This window comes from Mauremys reevesii, linkage group 8, assembly GCF_016161935.1.
Source record: "Mauremys reevesii isolate NIE-2019 linkage group 8, ASM1616193v1, whole genome shotgun sequence".
In the NCBI taxonomy this organism is placed as follows: domain Eukaryota; kingdom Metazoa; phylum Chordata; order Testudines; family Geoemydidae; genus Mauremys; species Mauremys reevesii.
The window spans coordinates 28,968,525-28,989,877 of record NC_052630.1 but is presented as its reverse complement, the minus strand read 5'-3'; the positions used below and the strand labels follow the sequence as shown (position 1 = coordinate 28,989,877).

At 37.6% G+C, this 21,353-nt stretch overlaps 1 protein-coding gene across 3 annotated transcripts in view; it reads left to right on the top strand.

The window, feature by feature from the left end:
• Window positions 1–21,353, top strand: part of SLIT3 (slit guidance ligand 3) — a 781,907-nt gene that overhangs the window by 464,127 nt on the left and 296,427 nt on the right. For all 3 annotated transcript variants that reach the window (XM_039485327.1, XM_039485326.1, XM_039485332.1), the window contains one exon: window positions 10,269–10,340. In XM_039485327.1, coding sequence (XP_039341261.1) covers window positions 10,269–10,340 — 72 coding nt within the window. The remainder of the gene's footprint in view (window positions 1–10,268; window positions 10,341–21,353) is intronic.

Here is a 21,353-nt window from a genome sequence, read left to right as displayed (position 1 = left end):
AGGCCCCATCTTTTTTATATGTATAGTTGGGATTACATTTTCCAATGTGCATTACTTTGCATTTATCAACATTGAAGTTGATTTGACATTATTTTGCCCACTCACCCAGTTTTGTGAGATCTCTTGAGTAATTCTGAAAATTTTGCCACTTCACTGTTTACTCTTTTTTTCAAGATCATTTATGAATATGTTGAACAGCACTGGTTCCAGTACAGAACCCTGGGGGACACCACTATCTGTCAATCTCTATTTTGAAAACTGCCATTTATTCTTACCCTTTGTTTCCTGACTTTTAACCAGTTACTGATCCATGAGAGGATCTTCCCTTTTGTCCCATGACTGCTTACTTTGCTTAAGAGCTTTTGGTGAGGGACCTAGTATCTTGGACCCAGGGCATTTAAATATGCAAACCCAATTCTTCAACTCTCTTCATACTGAGACAGACAGAGAAGAGAATAAAGCAATAGTAAAACAGAATACCTTTTGTCCCCATACTCACTCCCTTAGAGCAATCAAGGAGGCTTATTGTGCACTACTTAATTTTTCAGTGACCCATAATAAAGCTCTTTAGAATAATCTAACCTCAGTGCCTCAAGGGCAGAGTCACTTTTGCCATGTCAGCATATTAACAGATAGCTGCATTCTGTTGGTGTTCTGAGCTGACTCCAGTCATATGCAGCACCTGATCATCTGAACACCAGCCCCCACACCTTTCCTGTATTTGCCCTCTACAGCTCCTTAGGAAAGCCTATGAGGACTAGGCCTATGCTAAGAATGCTCTATATTGGGGAAACCCTGGCTATTACTAGTCATAATAGCATGATTTAAGGTTAAAGCATCAGCCTGAAATCTATAGCCTTCACTACAAATGCCACTGTGACTGTCAGTTCAAGTCAAATCATTATTAATTGAGCAGTAGTTTTGAGGTATAGAGGAACTGTGTGTAGAAAGGGATGCACAGAGATATTTAAAACTCCCTCCCCCCCTCCTTGGCACTGCTGGAACTTAAGAAACAAATAGAATATTGGTAAACCAGAATCACTTACTGGAATTATTTTGTTGGCTGCTGATCCCAGTTTGCAACTCAACAAACTATCTAGTGGGCTTATTATCCAAAGATCCAGTTTAATAATTCAGTGGCATGTTGCTAAGATGATGTAGTCAATACACTAGCTGTCCTTCATCTTGGATATTCTTCAGTATATTTTCAGTGTAGTCTGAATCTTCAGTTTCTGATTTAAAAACCATCCACAAACTTTTCTCTTTTTTTCCCCTTTTAAAGTAAAATCTAAATGTCCAGGTGATTTTGGTGCTATAATGTATGGACTATCTCAGAACAATTTATTACTTTGGTATTATGTATCCCTTATTTTTAATCTTCTCATTTGTCTTTGGCTCATTTGGTTTTTTCTCAAGTCATCCATAAAAATTGAATGGATATTGACTACAAGGTGGTAGAACAGAATATACAAAACAATTAAAGTAATGGAACTGGTGTGACTTGAGTGGACAAATGCCTGGAGATTCAGCAACAATACTGCCACCTGCTCCATCTTCCTCTTGATTTTTTAGATGAGTGAGTGTGGGTGTCTGACTCCTGGGTAGCTCACAGGCTATCTTAGTGGTTAAGATCTGTCATATGTCCCATCTTCATCATCATCACTCCATCTTATCTCCCTTCAAGTTCTCCAGAGAATACATGCCTTCTTATAGGGTTAGAAACCTGAGTATTCCCTCAAAGACATGCGTTTACAATGTCACAAACAATGAAATATGAAACTTATACAATTTCTGCCAAGCACCCTTGTTAAATAATCTTGATTTGCTACACCATGGCTAGAGATGGACAAAGAACTGAGTTTTTGGTTCTCTGACAGTGCTGGGTTGAACAATTTTTTTTTACATGAAATATTCAGTTTCTGGGCATTATTAACCTCTTTTTAATAAAAGCTAAGGAAATGAAGGGCTAGAGTCACAAAACAGGAGGAGGAGGACAAATATCCAATAGCCCAGTGTTTAGGGTACACGTCTGGGATGTAGGAAACTCAGGTTTGAATCCCTTCCCTAGAGCAAGGACTTGAACTCAAATCTTCCCACTCCTTAACTAATGCCTTTAACCACCAGACTATTGGCTATTCTGGGTTGTGTGTCTCTCAGACTCTCCTGTTGAAGCCATTCTACTTTGTATAAAATACTTGAATAGTCATTAGGCCAGAGAGAGAGAGTGACTGAGAATGATTCTATAGCTATCGTGGGAGACCCAAGTTCAAATCCCTTTGCCAATCATTATATATACAAAGTGGAACAGCTTCAGCAGGAGAGATTGAGAGATCCATCCCAGAATAGCCTATGGACTGGTTGTCAGGGCACTCTCCTTAGAGTGGGAAAGACCTGGTTTAAAATTCCTGCTGCAGAGCAGGGATTTTAACCTTGGTCTCCCTCCCACATTTCAGGTGAGTACCCAAATAACTGGACTATTGGGTCTAAGAGCAGCACCACCTCTTCCTCCTCCTGTTTTGTGAATGGAACCTTAGAGCCCTTGTGATTCTTGCTCAAAAGGAAAAGTGTGAAAGTGAATGTAAAATTGTATCAATTTAGTGAAAGACTTGCAACTTTTTGCTCTCAGGGTAATGCCCTCTTTGATCCAGCTTGGCAATAGAGTCTTCTTCTACACAAAGATATTTAGTTCACATTTATTGAAAGTAAAAGACCAAACTGGAACCCAAATAAGTACAAATACTTTCCAGGGGATGGGGGAGGTTAAAAAAGTATACAAAAGTTACCTTTTCAAATGATCTAACAATCACCGATTTTATCTTTCTGATTTCTTCCCTCCCCCTCCTGTTGGGCCTATGACAATGAAGAACAACAGATGGTTATCAGTCAGGAGTAACTAGGGAAACCACAAAACCTGCCCCAATTGCTATGGAGACAGCCATTTGTGTGTTTGGTATGCACTATTCGTTACATCAGTAACTGGGGACAGTAAAATAAGGATGTTGTAAATACCATGAAATTGAAAGGAGACGTTGGATGTGGGGGAGGGGAGGAAGGTTTTAATTTTTTAATTGTTATTTAAGTATTGCTTTAAATTGATGTGATGTTTATATAAAATGCTGCTTGCCCCCAAAATAACAAAGCCAGGTAATTTTATTTACAGAGAGAGCAAATATTGGTAACTTTAAACTTCATAGTCTGCAGAATATTTAAACAAAAAAACTGGTCTGTTACTTAACCACCTTGGTAACACAGAATGGGACTGAGAATTGATCACACTTGACCAGTTATGCTATGCAGATGAGCTATTTCTGCATAGTGTTTTGACTGTTGCTGTCTCCAAAACCATACTATCATAAAAAGACGCAATTCTGGAGTAAGGCTCAAAATGTCAGAGCTGGATTACAGACTGATCACTTTAGCTCTTCCCCCTTATAGACTGCTCCAGCATTTTTACCCCATTCAACCTGTATTTTAATGGTAAAAACAATTTATTTAACCTACACATTTTTTAAAATTATCAGAGATTTTAATTGTTTTGTTGCAATTCTTCAAAGATGAGTAAAATTAAGTGTGAAAAATGGAAATTGATTACAAACAATGTTTTCAAAATTCCCTCTTCTTTTATTAATACACTTGTTGATTATTGAAACTGAAAGAATTAAAAATGTGTACCTTCAGACCCCCTCTAGGGAGTTTCTGTATGTATGAACCCCCTCTAAACGCCCAATCCTTCAATTCTTAGGCATGTGATCAATTTTACTTATGTGTGTTGGGCCAATTTTCTTCAAATTATTCATGTGCTTAAGCATCTGCAGGATCAGACTCTAGATTCGGACAGCAAATGTAGACTAGTCTGTTTCTGGTTCTTATGAACAATCTAAGTGCTGTACTATTGGAGTGGATACACTGCAGAGGAAATACATCCAAACAGTTGTTTCCTCTGGAGTTTTAAGAAAAAGTTCCTATGAACAAATCTATCAAAACGAGTATTTTGGAGGACTGATTAATCTTAATTTTTGGGCTAAATTCCTTGGCAGTGTTCTTTTTAAAAAAAAAAATAGGTACAGTCAAAGCACCTTCCCACTAAATGTCCGTAAAAAATCTGTCTAAAACACAGTAAAATATTTTAATGTGAAAATGAATTTGTTGTTGACATTTCCTATTGATGTGTGAAATATTTTTTCATTAGCTAACACATGACATGCTTCTGAGATATGAATCTTTCATGTGCATGTGTATTAGTGTAGAGTTCTCTTAAATGAACAACTATTAGGATGAAAAACTATTCTTCCACTTAAGAAACATGTATGCTAAATAGTAATATAAAATACAGGAAATAAAATGTATTAAATGAAAATAACTGCAAAGTATGCCTAATAGTCCTTGTTAAAACAGATTCGTGTTTAAATTTTTAACTAGGCTCCAGACCAGGAATACAAAGTGAAGACATTAATTAAACTAGTATTCTGTCTGTTCTTTGACTAGATCATTTGGATTCTACAGTGTCCTGACTAATGTTCTTACATTTAAAAAATATCTTCGTATACTGCAAATAAACAAAATATAGTAAAATAAAGTGAGAATGTAGCTTGTTGTTTCAACATGCTTAGTGCTTGATGGTCTCTTTCTTTCTGTACATAGGTTTGTTAGTTGCACAAAAGGTAGTTAATTCTGTTGCATTTGGTATCTGGTTATAGAACAAAGGAAGTGTTATTTGCAGAATAATTACCAAAATGATCAATTTAGATTTTTGAATATTAAAGGATTTTTAATGGCAAAAGGAAATCAACATTTTGAAATCCTATTCTTTCTTAGAATGAAATTTGAAATTTAACACTCACCTTATGGTAGATAATATGCAAATCCAAATATATGAGCCAAAGTGTTGCAGTATCATGGGAATTTGGTGCTAGAATTTAGCTCCATCTCTTGGGTTAAATAACAGTTGAAATATAAGGATTTAATAGTTATAGGGGTGCAGCATTGTTTCTCAATTTTAACTAAAGATGTTTTATCTTAATTTTGTATTATAAAATGCCAGTTTTAAAGACCAATAATTATCCGTTAGTCACACAATTTCTTGGTCAATTATAATTTATATTTTCTATGCTTCTTATTGAAAACACTTGAGTAGTAAATGGATGACATGAAATTATACTATTCATAACACCATATTATTATACATATACACGGTGTATGTTCGGTATAATTAATCCTGCCTCAATGCAGAGGGATAGACTAGTTGTCCCCTTCTTGCCCTATAGTTCCATGATTTTTTTTTATATCTGCAAGAGCAGATTTATTTAAAAAAGGAATATGTCATTTCTTCAGTCAACAATTTACAAGCTTCAAGTGTTCCTGTCTCAAATGTTACCTTTATCTTAAGTAGCTAATACATCTTTTCCTTGATACCCAATTTTACTCTTTTTTTTCCTGAATTCTTTTGTTATATATCTGTAGCTGTTGTTATTGTCTAGTGGGAGCTAATTGCCTGTCATAGAAGTTTCAGTTCCCTGAAGCCTCTTGGGTGAAGTCAGAGCAGCTATTTAATCACACATATGTTGCAGGGTTTCCCATGCTTGCTGACGTCAAAGCAAGAGACACTTTTGACAAAGGCCATGGACCCAAGTCCAGCGTCTAATGTATGAAATTAGTCATGAGGGGTTTACCATTTAAACCTACACAAACACTTTAATTCCTGTTAATGTTAGGGATCCGTCTTAACCTGACAAAAGCCTGGAGGTTCAAAATTAAATCTGGCACTCCTTCCTCGATCCCTCCACCACCACCACCTTTGTTTCTAGTTATCACAGTCTACATGATGCATATTATAAGTCTGCTTGCTGTTCAGAGGCTCCAATAATACCCCAGGAGCGACTGCCAGAGCGGAAAGATGCAGTTTGTTTCCTCTGTTGTTTTCTTTCCCAGTTCAAATTGTTAATTTTATCCAAACATATTCCTAAGAATACATTGTATCTCTCCGTCTGTGTGGAAGAAAGACAGGAGGCCGTGGATGTGGTTTAATTAGGCTGCAACTTGATTCACTTATAATATCCAGGGGTACCAGGCAACATATTGTACAGCTTAGGAAGGAGGGGGTCAGCTTCCCATTGACAAGAGCCAGGAGCCCCAAACCCTCTTCCTTAACCCGTTTAAGGGGGACTGGAAAAGGAGGGAGTTGGCTCCCTACTGATGAGATGTAGGAGCCCCAACTCCCCTCCCCCTTACTTAATTTCCTTAAGGAATGCTTTCCTCTGAATCCTTTCCCAATCCATTTTGTCCAATAACTGTATCCCTTCTATACCAAGTACGTGCACTGGAAATCCACCACAAGTTTTATGTCGTAAATTGTGACAGTATAACCTAATCCCCTTACTCCACCCCACAAGGTCGCAGAACAGCTGTGGGGAAGGTGAAAAAAATGAGCTGGCTTTGGCCAATCCGGGGGTAAAGGGAAAATTCCTTCTCAGCCCTGAAAAGAATAGGGAAATTAGCATAATTCCCACAGTGGGTCAAAAGAGAACCCATTTGCCAAGTACATGTGTGGGTAGCCCAGTCCTGGTAAAGAGGTTGCTTGGGACATAAATACCCCACTACTCTTCTAGTCAGCATGAAGGACAATGCAGTGACCTTGTCCTAACCTGGCCCCATCTGCCTCCTGCCCTTCCCGTGGATCCCTATGAACTTTCCCATTTCTCCCTACTTGCTATAAGGGAGCTCTACAGGGATTAAACCCCCTTTTCTTCCAGCCAGCTATACAAAGACCCACTTTCATAAAGGTTGCAGTGGGCACATTTTATAGTTCCTTTCATAAGAGGCAATCCAACCACTTTGCAAGTGTTAGATAAGCCTCAAAACATCCCCATGCGGTCAGTGTTGTATTCATTTCATAGGTGGGGAGAAAGTCAGGTGAAGACTGACTTTCCAAAGATCACACATCATGTGAGTGGCAGAAGAATACCAGAACCCAGGGCTGATGTCCTCCTGTCCTTTGCTCTAACCATGCAGCCTTCCTTAGTTACATTATTTTGGTAATAGCAAGGAGAAAAATCTCTTCAATAAATGTCTGAAAACTGACACACAAAACTGTCACATAAAACGGATGCCATTTTTTAAACTTACCTGAAAGCTAGTAATAGCTGACAAATGAATATGTAGTTCCTTTATGTGCATGTTTGAACACTACGTTCAGATCTAAGTGATAAGTGGAGACAGTTGTGGTACAATGTGTAACTCAGGGAAATGTAGTCCTGCGTCCTCTATTTTTTTTTCTCTGACTCTTCAGTTTTTCCGTGTATGATGTAGCTTTTCTCAGATCCTGATTTTTTTCTTTAAAAGCACAAGTTGTCCATTTTGAGTATCACGGCATATGATTTGATTCCCCAATCTTGCAAACAAGCACACAATTAAATTTAAGATGGTGATTAATCCCATTGTCTTCAGAGGGATAATTTGCATGCTTAAAATTAAGCCCATGAATAAGTGTTTGCAGGATTGGGGCCTTAATCATTTACAGAACTAAGACTAAAACTCAGGTGACACTGGCCCCCTGTTGCGTTCTCTAAATGCTTAACCTGGCTGTCTTTCAGACATCGTGCTCCTATAGCTTGTTTGTTAGGAAGCTGAAATTAGTCCTAAAGGGTAGGGTATAACTAATGCAAAATGAGATCCCTCTAGAAAGCTTAATTATTTGGGGCCTGATCCTATGAATATACTAGCTTTGCAAAGCATATAGTGCTTACCTTACTACTGTGAATGGTCCCATTGATTAATAGACCCCACAGGCATTAAGCTTGGTAGTTACTGTTGGCAGTATTGGGCCCACAGAGAGCTGTATATGATTTATTAAATAAATTTACCATAAAATCCAAGCAACAGAACAGCATTCTTAAAAAAAACCAAAAAAAAAACCCAGCGCTGTTTAAGTAGACTTATATGACTAACAGAAGGCTTTCTGATGTTGAATACATATATTAATCACTCTAGGCTTATTTACTTAGATCTTAGCATATTTGGCAGTAAAGTAGGTAGCATCCCATACCTCAGTTAAAACTGGGCAACACAACCTAATGAGTTTGAAAAGAAAGAAATAGATGGTACCCGTGTTCACCTAATCGCTGGCTCTTGCTTTTTCTTTAACGTGCTTTTTCTTTAACATCAAATGCAAAGCACATGTGAATTAGATGAATAATGTACATGAGGAAGCAAGTTGCAATCTAAAGTTCTTAAATACACACACAGCAGTAATGTGTTTTACTCCATTTTAATGCTTGTTACAGCAATCTTGACACCTAAATTATCACGTAGACACCGTTCCAGTAAAGTGACAAATGTTAACATTTCAGAAACCACCAGTAAATAAAAATCCAAAAAGTAGTCCCTCAGCAACATCGTCCGTCTACCCCCAAAAGATGCAGTTTGTGTGTGTGTGTGATCCCCTTTAGATTATGTTACATCTTTTGGTTCAGCATGAGGGATACTGTGCAAAGATTTGCCAAATTCATCATGTTTTGTTAAGTTATGAGATCTGTGAGAAACTGAAACTGGGTTTGTTTGTAAGCTGTTTGGAAGCCTTGATAATCAGTATGATTTTTCATACACTTTAAATCATAAAAAGCTTGGAGTTTACTGAGCCTGGTCTGTTACGATGGTACCACATCAGCTTGGGTAGATGACACTTGGGCTTTAGATATATACATACTCAGCATAATATATATCAGTAGGATCAATTTGTACCTATGTGGTCATTCATGAAGATTCAAAATCAATGCTACAGTCATTTAGAACTTTAAATTAACACATGCTTTCTACCTAAAAATATTCTAACTATCTTTTTTATTGTATTGTAGTTATTATTGTGTCTAGTTGATGGTTTATTTCTACTTTCACTGGAAGGTTGCTGGGGCAATACATGGTTTCTTAAATGTCTGTACAGTGCAGAGTACAGAGGATGAGGATTTTTCTACCACACCACATTATCATATCTGTACTGGTGTAAGTGTGTATATGTACACTGTGCATATAATAGTTATAATAATTTTGCTTAATATGCAGTTGCATCTATAAACCCCCAAAAGATCATAGCACCATTGTGCTAAATACTATACAGACATGCAGAACAGACAGTCCTGCCAACATTGTGGTCTAGGCAAAGGACCACACAGAACAAGGGGTGTGTATTCACATCTTTTGCAATGTCTGTATTGTATTCAAATGTATGTATAGCTTATACAGTATCATATAATACGGGTTTTTTTTACAGTGTAATTTAAATTATCAGATACATAAGGACTTAAATCCTTAAATTGTGATTTACATTTTGATTCAAGCACATGGAGCAGGAAAAAATATTTTTTTAGTTGAAATGCACATGTATGCATATGTACCCATATGTTCCCAAATACTGTAAAATATATTTAAACATAGATATCTTGGTAAAATAAATGTGAAAAATCAATCTTAGGTGTATTAAATTACACTTGTTTCATAGCAAAGTACTACATTATTAAGATTGTAATTGTGTGTGTGCGCGCGCACACACAATTTCTTGAATATTTTCTATCAATGGATTTATCTCACTGATACAGTTAGGCAGAACCTGTATTTAGTGAAAAATCTTTCAATAGAATGGCCAACCAGATGGGACCAGTAACAATAGAGAGAAGCCTCTAACACCACAGACATTTGGTGCTTAGAATAATAAAAAGACTATAAAATTAGATTAGTTGAGTCTAATTTGGAATTGGTATATTCCCCACGCACTCTTGCAGCTCTTGGGCAGATAAAGCCTTGAGATTTAGTACTTTCAGGACAGAGGACTGCAACTTCCAGTAAAAGAAAAAAAGGCATTCTGGGAGGTCGCAGAGGGCAGTGCAGTGACCTCCAATGATTTACAGGCCTTTAGCTTAATGAAATTGTTTCAGTGACATGACGGTAAAAGCTCATAATGGATTGGATGCCCTAATGTAATGAAATTACTCCCTTCTGCCTTAAAAAAAAAAAAAGAAAGAAAGAAAGAAAAAAAAAGCGCAATTAATATTTACTGAGACCTGACAGGCTTCAGTGTGCTGTACTGTGCAGTTCTTTCAGACAGTCAGTGAGAAGAGACAGAGCAGCGTGGCAGGCTATGAGCAAGCCTCCTCCTGGGGGACGAGCAAAGACTGCAAGGGGGTGGAGGGACACCTCAGTGACAGGAAAGATTGGAACCTGGTGTTTTAAGGCAGCTTAGTTACCCAGCAAACCTTCATACTTTCCCTTCCTTCCTGCAGGCAACTGGACAACAACCAGATCAGCTGCATTGAAGATGGAGCCTTCAGAGCCCTGCGTGACTTGGAGATTCTGTGAGTTGACTTTGTGATTTCTTTTGTGTGTCTGTGTGTTTGTCTCTCTCCATGCTGCAGTGCTGATTAAATGTAGAGGTTGGTGGGGTTTTTTTGGTCTCCTTACCCTGGCCAAAGTGTTATAACCAGCGAAGTGAAATGTCTCACCTCCCCCAGATGGAGATTACTGCTAATTAAACTACAAAAGAGGACTTCTGTGCTGATGCTCCTGAGGAGCATAGAAATTGCCATATTTGTTGCTGTGTGAAACAGATAGGGTTCAATAACATCCAGAGCCCATGTAATGTACAGTATGTACAGCCAGAAACCTATTCATATATGTGTAATGTGGAGTAGAGGATGGGTAACAGGTTTGGAGAGAAGAATATTTAGCGGTATCTCACAATTGATCTAGACAGAAAGGGTGTGTAAAATAAAATATAAATTAAAAAGGTGTGGGGGGGTTGTAGGGGACTTTGCCATGTTTGCTCACAACATTAGCTTATGGGGAAGGTCCCAGTTGGAGAACCAGAATCATGCCAAGATTTGTTCTTTTAAAGCTACAGTACAACAATACCACAGTCTTTAATGTTTTCCCAACCTTTGGTAAAGTGCATCCTTTGAATGGTTTTAGTGAAATAGCGGAATGACAATAAGCAGAATACTACTACCTTTTAAATTAGATTCAACAATGAAGCCTGATTTTGAGCTTCAAACATACAAACTATGTTTATGCGTTCCTTTAATTTTTTTTTGTAAAATCAGATATTACATAGATTTAAGTATCTAGGCATAGAATAATTTGACTAGTGCTAACGTAGTTACTTTATCTGAGCAATAATGCATTTTCTAGTGTACTGCTTAACTAAACAAACGGGGGCAAAGACTTCCCTGTGGTTGGAAAATTAATTCTTCCAAACTAAGAGCATTAACACTTCTGCAGATGTGTAACTCTTTGGCGCAAAAGAAAAGAAAAGCAAAAAAAAAAAAAAAAAAAAAAAAAAAAACCAAACCCTTTAGCACCTGAAGTGGCAGTAAGAGTGGTCCAGTGTAATAACTATATGCAGTGAATTACAGCAGAGAAGGCCCCAGCCAGCCTACCAGAAAAGATTTTGCTTAGCTAGATGACAGCAAACAGTGGAATATTGGCTGGTTAAACTGTGCACATGCCTAGTGGAGGCAAATTAAACTGGAGATGAATCAACATAGAGCCTTTTGAATTACGAGGACAGGCACACAAAAGGACAGTACATGGAGAGCCTATAATAATAACCAAACTCCTCACAATTCAACTGTGGAGTTTGAACAGGGGGTTCTTGCCCTATCCTGCTCACTCTGAAACCAATGGGAGTCTTTCCATCAACTTGAGTAGAAGCAGGATCAGGCTCTAAATGACCTACGGCTAGTTTCCATGGTTGTTTGTCTAGGATAGTCATTTTAGATACTTATTGTCTTTGTCTATCAAGTTTTGAAGCCATGATGTATAATAAACATGTTGTGATTGACCTAATACTATTTATCTCTTGTGTTGAGCTCACATTAGGTATTTGAAGGATCTCCTAGGTGGAAACTTGTTTTGTGAAGAATACAGTTAGAAAGACAGAACCTTTCTTTTGAATTAATAGCATTTGTTAGAAAAGGTAATGACATCCCACAATAACATTTTCCTTCTCTGCCAGATTGAAAGGATTATTGTGATGTTTTTTTAAAGTCATCACTAGCTACCATAAGCATGATCCAATTTTACACAAAGAATAAGTTCAATTCTAATATTTTTTCTGATGACATATATTTTCTTTATCCAAGGATGATGCATAAGACATCCGCTGACACTAGATTGTGCTATTACTTTCAACAAAGTATGTTGACTAGCAAATTACATGATATTTGTACTATAATAGTCTAATAACTGAAGGCTCTGCAATCGTTTTTAGCAACATATTTCTCTTTCCCATTGTTATCAGAGCTGATCAAATGATGAATTAGTTTATCTACCTATCTATCTGTCTATAAGGGCCTGATTCTAAACCATCCCCAAATCAAAATAATTGCTGAGGGGGAGAATCTGTTCTAACCTGCTCTGTGTTTAGAATTGGCCATAAGCAATTATTCTTTGCAGTTTTAATTTTCAACATAGGCATGCTTTTATGGGAGAAATCAGTCTTAATTCTATGAGATGAGAAAATAGTTTGGCGCTAAGTAATTTTTAAGATATCTATCTTACAGGCACAAAATCCTCAGTATTATGTTGCATCCCCAGTTTGAAATTTTTATTTAAGCTCTTCAAAGCAATTTTGAGCACGTCAAGTCTGTGAAACAAAACAAATGGCTTAACTTCCCAAGAGATGTCTCACCTTCATCCTGAATATTGTTACAAAGAGTCAAAGATCAAAAAGTTATCAGCGCTTAGAAAGAATGTTAACAGTGGAACTAGAAGAAGATCAAGTGACCACTCCCTAGTGCAGTCACCACTACATAATTGTATGCAAATATGTTCTAACCTATAATCCATCCCATAATGGAGACATGGTAATTTTGACAAATACTGTTCACTAGAGCAATTTGCAGTGATACCAAATGATGCAGCCTTGTTCATTTTTATTTTTCCCACAAACTAAAATATTTCAGTCTTTCTCAAAATGTACACAGATTGGTTTACATGGTAAATTCTTGCCTAAATTATAAACACTTCGGGAGCAGAGGCCATGTGCTTTTGCAAGTTGCTTAACATATCTAGCCCATTCTTAGTGCTATACAGAAAATAAATTATTATACTAAATTTTAGCAGTACCATCTCTTTATTGCATTTGCTTCCCAAATTGAAACTCATCAAAGGAGAAGAGGAATTTGATGAGCTTCTCCAAGTAGATTTAGGAACTGGAAGGGAAATTATTCAATTGTCTCTGAGAATAGAGAGCCCCATGATATGATTTTTTGGGTTATTGGTTCTCAGAGAGAGGTTCTGATGCTTGTGTAAGAGCCTATTTAACATCAGTTCTTCCTGCCATTAGTAAACTTGTCATTAAACTCTTTTCATTAATAAACTAGCACCAAACAGGGCAGAGTGAAGGTTAAAATTGGGCTGTCACTGCAATTAATTGCACTACCCAAAATATGTGTTTATACAGTATTGTGCTAATGCCTGGGATACCTGTATCTCAATTAAGGAATGTGATTGTATGTACTAGGATGCTTACAAACTTCTAATTGGCACATATAGTAGTGTGCCCTTCAGACTTTGTGGCATAAATTGCCAAGTTGCATTGCTGTTACTGTGCCCTGTGCCGGTTCATCAGTATGAATCACTGGTTCTTGCATGTGGCTTTTGTTGGATCTCCAAAAGCCTTACTAATAATGTGCCAGCATAGTGGTTTGAAGTAAAATAGAAATATATTGGAGTGGCTGGATTCTTGTTGTTATGACACAATAGTACAGGAAGCTTCATATATTAGTACTACAATTAGATAACTACAATTAGATAAAATTTAGGAAGACTTAAAAGTGAATTTTACAATTTAAGCCTCAAAGGAGGGTGCATCTTATGAGTAAAATCATAATAAAATATAAAACTGATATGCATTTGTAAAGTGAAAACGCAACAAAATTGATGTGAATTTCCCACCAAACAAAAAGTGTGATTTCTGCTATAGGCTGGTTTTCTTTATTTCTGTTCTACTCCACTGAGTCCTTAGCTTATAATGCCAGATATCGCCATACGACACAACGGCACCGTTCAGAAATATTTATTAGATTATTAAACTGAACCAGCTTAGCTGTCGACAGGCTAGGATTCATTAAAAAAAACAAAACAAACCTCAACATCCTCCAATCCATATCCCAGGAGTCCAACACTTTTTAGTTGGTGCCATTTTTATCCTTATTTGTAAAGGTGTTAGCAGACATCTTGATTAGCCAATTAATCCGAAGAATATTGAATAGATGACACAAGTATTTCAACATTCAGAATTTCATCTTCATTCCTGTGGGACATCCTTTCAACAAGAATGAATGTCAGGGTGAGTTCAGTATGTCCATCCAAACTGGACAAGCTAATGTGAATATTAGCTGGGTGTTTGTGCTATCATCAGCAGCAATGAAATGCTTAAAATCTTGGGATTTTTGAGGATCTGGTTACTTGAAATAGCTTTGAAAATTGGAGCTTGAAAACTTTCTAAATGTTGCAGATTTCACAATATAGAAAGGAACAAAAAGACCACAGCATATTTTTCAATTTAGTTCACATTACCAAGAGTTTTCCCAAAGAAAACTGTGCTAAGAGTGTCATTTCAAACACACTGTTCTCACTGTGCAGTTCTAATAATCCACAGTTTTGTTCTTGGTACGTTGTTAATACTGTTAATTACTGTTATAATTACTCATTCATCTTATGCCTCTCATCCTGGGTTCTGAGGCTTTCCAAGCTGTGGACTAAACCTTCCAATCCTTTTGCCATGAGTAGTCCTACTTGTGTGAATAATCTTGTTTAAATTAATGGACAACAAACTGTGTATAGAGGCATTCAATATTAAAAGACATTTAGGGTGGAATACATCCACAGTATACTCACAAAGTTTGAAAAAATCCCAACCCTAGCAGCCAGATTTCTAAAGCAAACCTAAATCATGCCTGAAATTTTCTAATACATGAATTGAGCACCAAAAACTAAACTCAGAACCTCAGTTCTAGTCATTAGCTTGTAAGTGTCTGAAAAGTAGGCGTTGATCTGAAAAAGAAACTATGAAAAATATTTTCCAGGTCCCAAAGCTCAAACCTAGCGAAAAGTGCTCGGGACTATCAAATAAATAAACACAATTTGAAAATGAAAATTCAAAAAAAGGAGCATTGGAGTCTTCTTTCTGACTCAGATAATGAACTGGAACCTGGTATCTCAAAAAGTATTCATTATGCAGACTATGAAATACGGAGATCTCAATATGATCCAAATCATGCACTTGGCTTTTTAAAATTTGCTTTAGATGGAAGCTTGTATTCTGGAGAACACATCAGAATCTACTAGAACAGTTTAAATTCGGATAGTATGGTTCCCTTGGACTACGTGTAAAACACACGTTGACAAGCAACGAAACTTTCACAAGCAGAATGAGGATATATTATTGTGGCGTCTTAGTCAGACTTTCTACTTCAATCCATTTCTGTTGCCACAGATTATGTTGAGAATTCAACAGCTTTACCTTGAGTTACAAGTTACCATGGGTAATATTCCAACATGTAAAATAACACAGTATTCCACAATAACTCGTTAAATAACTTTTGCCTCTTATGACAGTGAACTTTCAGCTGTATGATTATAATACACAGTGAATGCATTTTCAGATGAACAAACTTGAAACATTTTTGTGAGCATGAATCAGGGTGTTCAGATATAGCATAACTTATTTTTTCTTCCAGTTTTCTTCTGTTTACAGTCTTACTGCTTATAATTACGCACACACACACATATAATTACTCACACATATATATGTGTGTGTATATACACACAGAGAGCCAGTTTTACTTATTTACAAAATGCTTTGCCAGGCATATCTCAGCATTTTATTTGCTTCAGCTATCTTGAGAGGCAGGGCGTTAAAGTCATGACATAATTCTAAATATATGAGATGTCATAGCTTAATGAAAGCCTGAAAATGCCACGAGAATGATTTCTTGCTCTATTTTTCTGCAAATTACGATCAGTTCTGGCAATCAAGATTAAATTTGAACTGTGTGAGGTGCATTCTTAACTGCTACAGTGCACTCAGAATATTGTAGTGGGAACTAGATTTCACAATAAATTGTATGTATAATTCTTGTTTTAGTCATTCATGCTTGTGTGCAGTTGAATTAAAATAACAAATAAATGGAAAATAATACAGTTAGGCTCATAATGAATTTGGGTTAAAAATCTATTAACTTCTTGACTAGTAATTGTACACATAAGACACGTGATGAAAACAAACATTCAAAAGGAGTTACTAGTGACAAGGTGTGGGTAATCAGACTATACGGTTTAATCCCATTGCATGTAATCCAAAATAATTTGGAATACAAGCTTTTTCTAACAGTATCACCAGGCTTCTATCCCCCCCACCTCCAAGTTATGACAGGAAGCTACTCTCACAGGACAGCCAGAGATGAAACAAATGTAGACTTAGCTGTGGTGAAGTACCACTGCCCCAGTGTATAGAGGTATCACTGGACAGGTGGCTAGTTCCTCTTTTCTCTACTTCATTAGCTATCTGGACCTACTCCAGTGATAAGCATTACGAGAATGCCCAGTAACTGTCCTTCCCCATCAGTTTCTGTCTGATTGTAGATCTCTACAGTGAAGGAGTGAGCAGCGGTCCCAAAAAGCATGGCTGCTGTTGCACTTTTCATTACAAGAATCAAATTGGAGATAAGAGGAACAGGAAATCTGTGCAGTAGAGGACTTTCTCTCCAGTCCTGGGAACTTTCTGAAATATACTGAAACCCTGATGTGTGCGATTAGCATGTTGTATCAATTGGAAATGAAGAATTCTGCACCGGGGAGGCAGGGGTGTGTGGAATGTTTTAATGTTTAATAAGGAATGTTATTTGATGAAAATTTTCAGTGAGACATCTATTGTTATTGCTAACAGTATGGAAATGAAATGTGAGATAACCTTGGTTGTATAACATATTTCAAAAATGTGAGGTTGGAAGTACAGTGTACGGTGAGAGGAACAATATCCAGATGGCACCAAGGTGACAGGTTTTATATCAAGACCAACAGAAACAAAATAAGAAGGGGGAAGAGAGGCTCTCTGTAAGAGTCTTTCAAGCCTGTTATGGTCTTAATGGTAGTTGCTTTATGGATGGGTTCAGTATATTCACATAAGTACTTTAACTAGTAATTTTGTTAGTCCTATTAGTATTAGTATTCTAGCCATGTCCATGAAAAATCAATATTGATGCCTAACTATATCCTATATCTACAGAAGATGGATTCGACTTACTGAAGTATATTTGAATGCTGTGCTCATTTCCCACCTACCCCCACTATCATGGTGTTTTTATCGCCTTTAAACTAATAATACCCAGGAGCCCTTAGGGATGCAGAACACATCAAGATAAGAGCAGTGCCAATTTGGAACTATTATATTCATGAATCAAGAACAAAATACATTTCTGAGAGGGACTTGTTTTTATGACCTGCCAGGGACTTCTGCCAGACTCGCTTTCCCATGATATTAGTTTTTTCGTTTGCAGGCTCTGTTCATCTTGTAACTACTTTGCTACTCCTTCCTCCCCTCTGTCTGATATAGTATTTCCATCAGTTGTATAGGAAACATAGGGCAAGCTTTTAACTTTGACTGTCAGTCTTGATGTAAGTGACCAATTTATCACTGAAGGCTCCCAGCTGTGTTTCTTTCACTCATTTGAATTGGACTATGCAGTTCAACATCTTAGCTAATGTGTAGTTGAGGGAGAGTGGTGGTGAGAGTGAGCTGGCTGAAGCTCCATCCAGATGAGACTGAGGTGGTGTTGGGGGAAGTAGCTAGGGAAGGTAAATTATGAATCCCTTAGTGGAGGGAGTGGATCTGCTGTTAGTTACCAGAACTCCCAGCTATGACTCCCAACTGTTGTTGGATGATCATGGCGCAGCAGTAACCCAGTCAGTTGTTTACCATCTGCGTGGCCAACAGGTTGCAACTTCTCCGTTCTGATGCAGACCTTGCTACTGTTGTTCAAGCCTTTGTCACCTCAAGATTAGATTGTTGCAACATGCTCAACATAGCATTGCGCCATAAAACCTTTCAAAAACTGAAGACGGTGCAGAATGCAGCAGCACTCACTGAGTGGCGCACATGGCTGGGAGTGCATTACTCCACTGTTCTGGGATCAATGCTGGTTTCCTATCAGTTTCCGGGTGCTGTTTAAGGTGTTGGTCATGACCTATAAAGTTCTAAATGGCCTGGAATCTGCTTTTTGTCATTCTCCATCTGCCATACTGCCACAGCTGCGGACAGTACAAGCGCTTGACCTGGATCCCAATCATTATAAGAGAGAGAGTGGTGCTGGCACCTCTATGAGGGCTCTAGGACTAAGGCACTCATTCCCCCATTTAGTCCATAATAACCCTGATTCTTCTCAAATTAGACTCTCTTGAGTTTAAATTTTGAATATGGTGGAAAAGAATGTATCTAGGATGCTCCCTGTAGCAGAGTTGTGGGTCCAGCGCACCATCCACCATGCCGAATATTTAACTTTAAACTGTAGCTGCTGAGATTCCGAAGTCTGTATGATGTTTGACATTAAAGCTTCCAAAAATTTCCAGATAGGCCAATAATTTTGCATCTCCAACCAATTGGTGATTGAAATGGTAGCATATGGACATTTAAGAAATTAATTTGTAGATAGAAATTGTGCTTGCAAATCAGGTACATTTGTGCCTGAAAAAGGCCTCTCCAATTAATTGATCGGCACAAAATTGCAAGTGCAGAATTCTAGGCTGCTTTTGATCTAAAAGAAGGCAATCCCAGATTTGTCTATTGTTTAACTTTGTACTTGTATATAAATATCCGTTTAGCATAAATAGATCTAAAATTATATTTGTATAATATATTCACATGCACACAAGAAATTCAGAGGAAAAACTGAGAATTTTTAATGAGACAATCACACGTATGTTATGATAGGATACAGAAAGGAAAATGCTCAATTCTTTAATTAGCATGTGCTGTTTTGTTTATTAAAAGAAAGGAAGGTGAAAGAGGATTTGTTAAGGATGGAAGCATGACCCTTAATTTTAAAATAACATTATCACAAACCTAATTTTGGTAGAACACTTTTTTTGTAATTTTCAGCCTTAATAAAGGAAGAAAACACATCAAAACATGATAAATTAATATTACACCTCTACCCCGATATAACGCGACCCAATATAACACGAATTCGGATATAACGCGATAAAGCAGCGCTCTGGGGGGGTGCAGGGCTGCGCGCTCCGGCAAATCAAAGTAAGTTCAATATAACGCGGTTTCACCTATAACGCGGTAAGATTTTTTGACTCCTGAGGACAGCATTATATCGGGGTAGAGGTGTATTAATCCTATATAAATTGGAGGAGTTTACATTATTGGGTGAATTATTGTTAAACATATGTTCATTGTGTACTAACATTGGACAAATGTTTATGTTGATGTTCTTTAAATACCGTTGACTTTAAGGTTTTGTTGGATCACACATAGACCCTAGCTGGGGTAGACTGTATTGCTCTTGTGTATTTCCACTCCTTGCTTTTAGAGAGCTTGGAGTGGAGGTTTGGACAATTGATAATCTGTCCCATAGGATTTACTAAGTGAGGTTCTACAAGGCTTTTTGTTATTTCATAGGAGGCACTGAGGGAGATTGCAGAATATTTTGAGCCGCAGCACCAATAGTATTCAGCAAATATCCATCTCTGTCTCATTTTCCTCACACCGTTGTGTCTGCAGTTTCCTAGAGCCTGGTAAAGGTGGGATTTGGACTGAGTTTGAGGAATCTTCCTCTAATTCAAACAAGGTAGAGGTGAGACTGATGAGTAGGCAGAAAGCTCTAGAGAGTACAGAGGAAGGATTTGTGCACTTTTTAATGAAAACATCTACCTGCCCTTTGCCTAGAGATGCATAGTTTGGAGGTCCTTTCACACCCTCTACTTCTGAAATCTTGGCTGGTGTCAGTCACCAAAAGTGCCTTCCTCCCTTTTTGTCTAGTGAGGGTGATTGTAACTATCTGTCTCCGAGTTGGACATGGCCACAGTAATCCATGGATTACCGCAATGCAGCAGACATGAGACTATCCTTGAAGCCCACTCACAAGCTCCAGTTGGTGCAGAATGAGGTTGTCAGTCTGCTGGGCGGAGTCACCAGCAGGGAGTTTATTTCAGCAATTCTCCAACTGCACAGGCAGCCTATTGGCTCATGGATATAATTCAAGATAGGTTGATCTATAAAATCCTGTAAGGCTTGGATCCATTTTATCTCAGAAACAACCTTTCTCCCCATCTACTGTGATGGCATTTGAAATCAGGTGAGGTGCTTGAGCTAATACTTGCTACATTTCTACATTGAGATGCAAATCATCCAAAGCGGAGTTAATACCCTGTTGTGCATGTGTATAGCTATTAGAGCTGAGCAAATAATTTACTAGGAATAGTTGACTTCATTTATTTAGCTTCTTTTCATGTTTGCAGAATATTCACCATCAGATGACTGTTTCATATTTATTCAAGCTTCTATTTTGTTTTGCAAGTTTTTACTTTGTGAACTGAAGATGAATGGAACACTGTGAGTATTCAGTATTTAAGTTGGGTTGGTTTCTTTGCGCGTAGCATGTGGTTGTGAATTAACTAACTTTTGTAATCATTTAGGGACTGGAAGAAGCCTCCTGGCTCTGGCAATTGGGCAAGCTGCACCTTAAGGAAATTTAGTCAGGACGAGGTGATATTTTTAGCAGATTTTTAACTTTTTACTTTCTAAGTTAGACACGGTTTGCCTAAAGCACCATTACTACAAAAACAGTTCATTTTTAGTTTAGTATCTAAGTGCAGACTTCTTTGCACTTTCACCCAAAAGAATGTGTATGGCACAAATAGCTGCCTCTGTGCCTGGGTTTGGCAAAGGTCTGTTTTGCAGTTTCCCATGCTATATAAATGATAACATTTCCAATGTGAATGTTTGAACATGCAAGTTCTAAATTTCCAGTTTCAGTGTGAGACACATGCCCCATCTGTTAGTATGTATTTATAATAGTCTACATATCAACCTTAATGTACAACGCATGTAACTTCACCATGAGGGCTATACGTACTTCTTTAGAACCTAAAATTTTAACAAAGGGCTTCCTGAGAAATGTTCTGTCTTACTTGGCAATACATGTGGTGTTCACTGGGTAAAATACACATTTCCTTTCCTCTCTCAAGTCCCTTCAAAAAAATCAGTGTCATTTTTTCCTCCCCATTTCATATCCGTCCATCATTTCACTGTTTGGTTCTTCATGTCCCCCTTGTCTATTGTGGGGGGTGCAGATCATAGC